Here is a 7,812-nt window from a genome sequence, read left to right as displayed (position 1 = left end):
AGTGAGGAGCATTGATAGGTGGATGTTGGGGTGGAGTTGGGGTTAACACAGCTGTCAGGTTTGCTGTGTGTGCAGGATTTCCTCATAAGAATGAGCAGTGTTGGGTATGTGTTTCAGTGAGAGGAGTAGCGTATGCCATGTGAGTGTAGCAGTAGCAGTCTGGCATTATTTTTACAGTAAAAACTGCATTACGAATAACTATGAAACTCAATTCAGAAAAGCCTTACAAAATTAGCCTAAAGAGGCTAGCGAACAATGGCTAGCCCAAAGTCACATTAACACTGTGATCCACTGTGGTATTTTAAACTTTGGCAAATGAACATGACAGCTAGCAGTGTAAGCAACAAATGTGACTGGCTGCTGTTTTTATAACCCCCTCACTTCATTTATGTAGCTCACCAACTGAAGGCTAGCCCGAGGAAAGACATTAACGTATTTATACACCTCCGCTTGGGCCTGTGGCTGCACAGAGCTTGATTTATAGACAGTGGTCCTGGAAAAACTTGGCCCTTTTCATTTAGATCACGTCTGCCGTCTGGAGCAGAATCCACCCCACAGGTTCGTTTGGGCGCCGGGCGCCCTGGTAATGGGCTGGGAAAACGTCTACATCAATATATCTCCCCACGAGGCCATTCCTCCTCGCTGTCCGATAGCGTTCCACTCGAACCGTGGACTCTCCAAATGCATTAGTCTCCAGGGAGAAGAGAGCTGCCTCTCGCAGATATCTTATTTCCAACAGAGTGGAATCCATTAAGAGCAGGTGAGAGTGGAGAAGACTCACTGTAAAGCTTCATACGGGCTCATCGGTCGGGAAGTATTAGATCATCATAACGCAACTGTGAGACAAAATTAGTCTTATTCTTTGTTTTCAAAAGACTTTCCAGGACACGAGGAGCCTTCAACACTACAATGATTAAAGTCTTCGGTAAGAGCTGTCCTGTTTTTATTCTTTACTGTAGAGTTGTATAACTGCACTCTAGCTCTTCGACCTCAGGAGCTGGTATCAAATAGCTCAGTTGGTAGAGCAGGCTGCCCACTAATCTCAAGGACTGTGGTTCCATTTTGGCCCCTCCACATGCTGAAGCATCCTTGGGCAAGACGATGAACCCTGAGTTGCCAATGATGGCAGCTTGCATGGCAACTCTGCTGTCATAGACTGTGTGTGTGTGTGAATGAGAGACATGTAAAGCTTTGAAAAACCTAGTTAAGGTTAAGAGGTGCGATATGAGCGCAGACCATATACCTTTATTCCACTGAAGTGCACTCAAGCAAGACAACTGAAGATCCTCCCGTCTTCCTGCCAGCTCTTTTCATAGTGTTGCACTGGCATTCAACCTCTGCAGGACACTAGTTGTTTACTCTTTGGTGTTAGGTAGCTGTGCGCTCAGAACCCTTGCATGCACCAGATATAAACAGAGAACAACATGCGTATTATTTACATTGCAAACACACACTGGCCCATCAGTTTAATTTGTTCCAGCACTGACCCTGCATACCACCAACCTGCACTGAAGTATTTGCAATGGGGAGGTTTCAAACAAACAAACCCACAGACCTTTCACAGGAAGTAGAGAATTGATGTAATGAATGCATTGTCCACGCAGAGAATATTTCTTCTATTAAGGTTAAAAACATCCCCCGTCTTGCAGACTCCAAGTTCACTGTTTATTCAGGTTTTCTGCTTTAAAATTACATTCCTTCAGCCCAAGCTCAGATAACCCTGAAGACATCATGATGACGTTATTAGGGTTATTTTCTGCGACTATAGAAAGCTCCTCTAGTTAAGCTCCTCTAATAAAAGAAGCTTCTCGTCCGTGAAGGCAATTAATTAATCCATCTTTTCAGAATTGCGTTTTTTTGTGTTGAACACTAGGGGGCAAGGTCTACGGACACAAAAGAAAACTCTGGGGAAACGAGGTGTAACAAAACCCTGGGTGGAAATTTAGAAAACTGCAGAAAGTCTGAGAAACATCACCTCTAATAAAAAGTTTTGAAGTTGGCTCAGATGTAAAAAAATCAGGGTATAGATGAAAGCAAAATGCAACTAAATGCAATGGAGACAGACTTAGTGAATAAATGCTGAATGTGATCACTGGGAAGACGAAAAAAAACTGAGGAAAACATCAGATCTGTGCAGACCGATGAGGAGACCTTTTCAAGCTTTTAAGCACCAACTCCTAACTTTTACTAAAATTCTAAGATATGTATTTGCATTGTCTTTTGTACATTTTCTAGACATATGATGTAAAAAGCCACATTTGAAAACCCAGCTAATCATATGCACATTGTTTACATCACATATAAATGCTGTTCAAGCTGGAATACAAAAAAAAAAAAAAAGAAACCTGTTGATAGTTTTGTAAAAATATTTTATGTAACCATTCAAAAGTCATAACACACAGCAAAAGACATTCAAATCAACATGAGCGACCGGGGTGTGTCCTGCGAGCCCCAAGCATCCATCAAGCCCTCCACCATGTAAACAGTGTTGATAAGAAGCTGCTGTGTGATTGGCTCTCCTTCCTCCTGATAGGCGTCCGTATGTCCAGGGTTTGTACTTCAGACATTCCTCATATAATACAATAAATTATAAGACCTAAAAATATGGAGGAGGTGACTTGTGCTGAACTTAAGAAGGTTTTCAAGCGTTCGGGACACACCCCAGGTATGAAGAGACCTCTTTGGCACATAACACAAATCATAAAACGTGACATGAAACAAACTGTAAACAAAACAACGCTCATTACAAAATGCTTTTTTTTTTTTTCATACACGGACAGCATTAACAGATTAAAAAAAAACAATCTTAAAAAAAAAGATTTTGGCAAATGTGACCGTCCCCCAGCGATAACACTTGTCTCAGTCTGCAAGGCCTCCGTGCAAAACCGCGTCGTCGTGGTTAATGTTAGCACGCTGGGAGGAGGAGGAGGAGGAGGAGGAGGAGGATACAAGGGGGTGGGGGGCAAAATCGAGGGGGAAAAGAGCGGGGTACGGTTTCATTTCGAAGTCTGAACTGGTACGAGTTCTGTTTGAGTTCGTCCTCCTCTGGTATGTGCGACAGCTCTGTGGTTCACCAGCCAAAGTCTCTTTAGTGCAAATAGGCTGTCAGCCGCTGCCTCCTCAGAGGGTGGAGGGGCCAGGAGAAGGTCATTTTCGTGGCGGAGGCGAGGCTGTGTTTGGTTTGGCACCTGGGACCGGTCTGTAAGGAGGAGGGGAAAAAAAAAGAAGAACAGATTCCAGCATAAGATTAAACTGATGCAGCATGCTGATAGTTGCTTTGAAAAATAAGGTTGGGAAATATTCTGTTTTTTTTTAATGTCAACAAATCTCATATGCAGAGCCAAAGCAACAGTGAATGTACCCTATGTCTGCGTATCAAAGCCTGAAAGGCGTTATTCCTCTGTGCCACAGAGCTCCATTGTTGTCCAAAACCTATTAAAACACATCAATGAGCCGCAGTGTTGTTCCCTTTATTACCATGAACACACAATTTTGACTCAACATACACCATCCTGCTGCATCGAATACTCACAACCCCCGAAACCTGACAGAGGATTAAAAAAAAGCCATGAAAAGAAATCACCAAAATGACACCATTATCACAGTCGGAAACTGTAGTAACAGAGGAAATCATCGGCTTTTCGACTTTCCAACTAACTAACAATGTGTGTGGTGCAGTTCCGCAGCGAAAAATAATCAAATATAAACTTTAAATTGATAGTTAATCAAAATTGTTAAATTTTTGTCAAAAAGAAACTGTTTCCACCAGATTTTGTAAAAACTAAAACTTCTTTACTCCTCTGCGCAATTGAGATGCCAATTCTCTTTAAACTGTTGTGACAAAAAATTCAGGACTATCATCTACATTGATAGTTTCTCTTAGTGTCTTTAAGTTTTAATTTTATCATAACTAACTTTTCATCCACCTTGACAAATGTAGAATACTGTATAAAAAACAGCAGTCGACTGCAGGATTCTGGTGAGAATATCTACAATAATGCATGCAAGTGTGAATAGTTTATTTCACAGAATGGAAATACTTCTTCTAAACAGGCTGACAGTAAATTCGTGCGGTCTTGTCAGAAAATTCCTTGTTATCATCTGAGTATGAACACAAAACACCAGCTGTCAGAATTTCCTTGCTTTACATGCACAGTTAAACCTTTATTCGAACACAAAGACAGATATTGTCGGAGATTTGTAAGGCTCTGTACACACACACCAGCAGCTGTTGTTAGTGTAAGATGTGATGTTGGATCTGATCTCGGTACTGCCAGCGAGAACCAGATGCAGAGACATTTTGATCCATCTGCTAGATTACAGGAGCAAAGGAACCATAAAAGCTGCCGAACAATCACCTTGAGGCTTCCCTGCCTGACTTTTACTACGTTTACAGATGAAGTGCGCAGAACAAAAAGCATGACTCTGCATCTGAGGAAAGCGAGCAGAAGCCTTTAGACTGGAGGCCTGTCACTTATAAAAAAAAAAAAAGAAAACTGATTGCTGATGAAGAACCGAGTCATTGCATTGCATGGTTTGTAAACTTGGAGCGTTTATGTGCTCACAGCTGCTCTGAACAGAAAACAGCATGGAAGGAAAAGGTAGGAATATTGTGAGGCAGTATTTCTCACCGATACAGCTGCTCCCTGCTGCTTTTATAGGTGTGTCATAAAAGGCCTTTCAAAGTGGGCTGGAATTCCAGGATATGGAACAAAAAGCCTCCAAACAATGGCTGTTTTATGAACTTGTATCATTATACGTATTTTAGATCCTATCAATTGAGGGACCATTTTCGCTGAGGTCAAGGTAAAGTCAGAAAACAATGTTATGCGGTTTACACATGTACTGCTGTGTGCTGTAAAGCGTCTTTGATACATTAGCGGTGGCCTTGAGTAGGTGGAGGAGATAATGCTGTTGGCTGATACTTGTACAGAAAAGCAGTGCAGCAAACAGTACGGTAGGTAAGTCCAAATGAATGAACATAATCAATACAAAAATCCATACATCTAAAACAAAAGAGTAGAACAAGAAGAAACTCTTTTCGCCTCTGAGCTTGTTTCGTTAGTTGAACACAACATCGATGCACAAGATGCTCTAAACTCTGCACAATGTATCCATCGATTGGCAACAGGGATGTGAATTTAAGTTAACTTTTTAAAACATTTTTATAAAAAAGGAGTAGTAGAAATGTAACAGAATGCAAAATTCATGATTGTAAAAGTGGCTCCAGATAAGCGATTAGAAAAATGTGCTGTAGACAGTCGTCCTCAAATGTATTCAGACCCTTCCATTAAAAAAAAAAAGGCACAATTCACAACAGTCACTCAAATAACTAGAAACTGAAAAAAGTAATAATAAATAAAAATTTGTTAAATTATATTTTAGTGAAATAAGACATTACTTTTGAATTGTGGTTGAAAAGAAGAATTAAAACAAAACAAAACAAAAAAACAGTCCCAGACAAATTAGAGCACTTTGCTGATGAGCAGTGGACCAAAATCCAAATAGCTGTCAACAGGTGCAGAAGTCTGATTAAGAGTTACAGAAAAAAATTGATTGCAGTGATTGGCTCAAAGGGTTGTTCAACAAAATATTAGTTTATGGGTCCCATCATGCTTGTTTGCTTGTGTGTTTTAAAAAATATTTTTTTAATATTTCTGTTGAACCACAATTCAAAAGCAATGCCATAATCCCATCCTTCCATTATCTATACACCGCCTAATCTTCATTAGGGTCGCAGGGGGGTGGAGTCTATCCCAGCTGACTTAGGATGAAGGCAGGGGACACCCTGGACAGGTCACCAGTCTATCACAGGGCTACACTTAGAGACAGACAACCAAGCACNAAAAAAACGGTCCCAGACAAATTAGAGCACTTTGCTGATGAGCAGTGGACCAAAATCCAAATACCTGTCAACAGGTGCAAAAGTCTGACTGAGAGATACAGAAAACACCTGACTGCACTGATTGGCTCAAAGGATTGTTCAACAAAATATTAGTTTACGGGTCCCATCATGCTTGTTTGCTTGTGTGTTTTAAAAATATTTTTTTAATATTTCTGTTGAACCACAATTCAAAAGCAATGTCATAATCCCATCCATCCATTATCTATACACCGCTTAATCCTCACTAGGGTCGCTGGGGGCTGGAGTCTATCCCTGCTGACTTAGGGCAAAGGCAGGGGGCACCCTGGACAGGTCACCAGTCCATCGCAGGGCCACACTTAGAGACAGACAACCAAGCACACTCACATTCAGACCTACGGACAATTTAGACAATGTCGTGATGTTCGTTAAATTTTTATTTTTTATAACTTTTGCCAATTTCAGCTTATTTCAGTGACTGCTGTTTTTTTCCTTCTTTAATGGGAGGGTATGAATAAATTTGAGGATGGCTGTACAATATTAGGAACCGCTGGATGATGCTACAGTATCAGCATCTCACTCCACCATTGCTTTATTTTCCTTTACTACCAGAAAGGCAATTATTAGCTCATGCAAGCAAATACAACGTTGTAAGATACACCAAATGGCTTTTGTTGTCGAGTAACATTGGCAACCGGTCGAGGCAGACGGCCGCCTTTCCTGAGTCTGGTTCTGCTGGGGTTTTTGGTTCCGTCCCACCGTTGCCGACTGCTTGCTAAGAGGTTTTAAGGCAGTACGAACACTGAGTTGCAATCAAACAAGTGCACTTTAACTGGTTAAATGACATAACTAAAATACGCTGTTTTTAAATTCTTCGGTTTTCAGAGCACGAGCTGAACATTCCTCACTGCATTTTTGCTCAAGGTCACACTCAGTTTGTTCATAAGAGCTGGGATAACAAACAATTTCAATGGGAGGAATCTACATGCACAGCATTATAACACAGAGAGAGAGTGTGACTTCATTCTCTGCTACGGACACCGTTACTCCATCAACTATCACAGCAGATAGTTGTTTGTTGCTATGTTCATGGTCAAAATCTATACAACCGTTAACCACTAAAGTCTTTTTCTGTTTATTCACTTCCCCTCAAGTTTTTGCTGACTTTACACTGACAGTCACACTAACAAGCTGCTGCTGTTGTAGCAGCAGTGACAGTGCTGCTGCAAAGTGAAACTCAACAAAAGAACCGTACAACCTCCTGCAGCACAGTTTTATCTGAGAACCGACAGCACACAACCACACACAGATACAGTTTTGAATTAACGTTACAACCTACAGCAGGCCAGAGATAGAAGACTTTTGTTAACTGTATTTAAAACTTTTTACTGAGGAAACTAAATTCAATACTTTTAAAGATATCTTAAATTCCAACACCTGCAAATATAGTAATAATAATCTAGCTTGCCTTAAAGCCACAACATGCTTTTTCTGCAACCTGTGCAGCAGTAACGTAACCTGCTACTGGCTAATCATGGTCACTGGTAAGTCACATCTGATAGGAACCGGCTGTGATGCTAGGTGGAGTCAGGTCCTTAGTCCACAAGACTTTAATTCCACCTGGGATATAGTTATTATCATCACTCCACAATCTCTGCTCGACTGAGTTTGCAGGAAGTGATGAAACTCCCAAACCCCAAATATTACCGCTCTCCATGATAATCTGCTCCTTGCGAGTTGGCTGATAAGACTTCAATTTTGACTGTAGATTGAGAACAAACAATCCTTTAAGGACTGTGCTGAGCAAATACCATCTTAATTCGACAGTCGAATGCAGAGGGACGGTGAGAAAAGAGGAGAGACTAAACTCAAGTCTAGATCGAATATAGATTTACTGTAATTTACACTGAAGTTGAGAAGTGGAGTTTAATCTGAGGCAAAATCAGCTC

The 7,812-nt window shown here is 40.9% G+C and overlaps 1 protein-coding gene across 1 annotated transcript in view; it reads right to left on the bottom strand.

The window, feature by feature from the left end:
- Positions 1-2,348: 2,348 nt before the first annotated feature.
- adam19a (ADAM metallopeptidase domain 19a) overlaps positions 2,349-7,812 on the bottom strand; it is a gene marked incomplete at its 5' end in the record, with an annotated part of 67,866 nt that continues 62,402 nt past the window's right edge. Inside the window, one exon of the mRNA XM_008299647.1 lies at positions 2,349-3,199. Within this exon, the coding sequence (XP_008297869.1) occupies positions 3,148-3,199 (52 nt within the window). The remainder of the gene's footprint in view (positions 3,200-7,812) is intronic.

This window comes from Stegastes partitus, unplaced genomic scaffold (assembly GCF_000690725.1).
Source record: "Stegastes partitus isolate 25-593 unplaced genomic scaffold, Stegastes_partitus-1.0.2 Scaffold1442, whole genome shotgun sequence".
NCBI lineage: Eukaryota > Metazoa > Chordata > Actinopteri > Pomacentridae > Stegastes > Stegastes partitus.
This window is presented reverse-complemented; position numbering and strand designations above follow the sequence as displayed.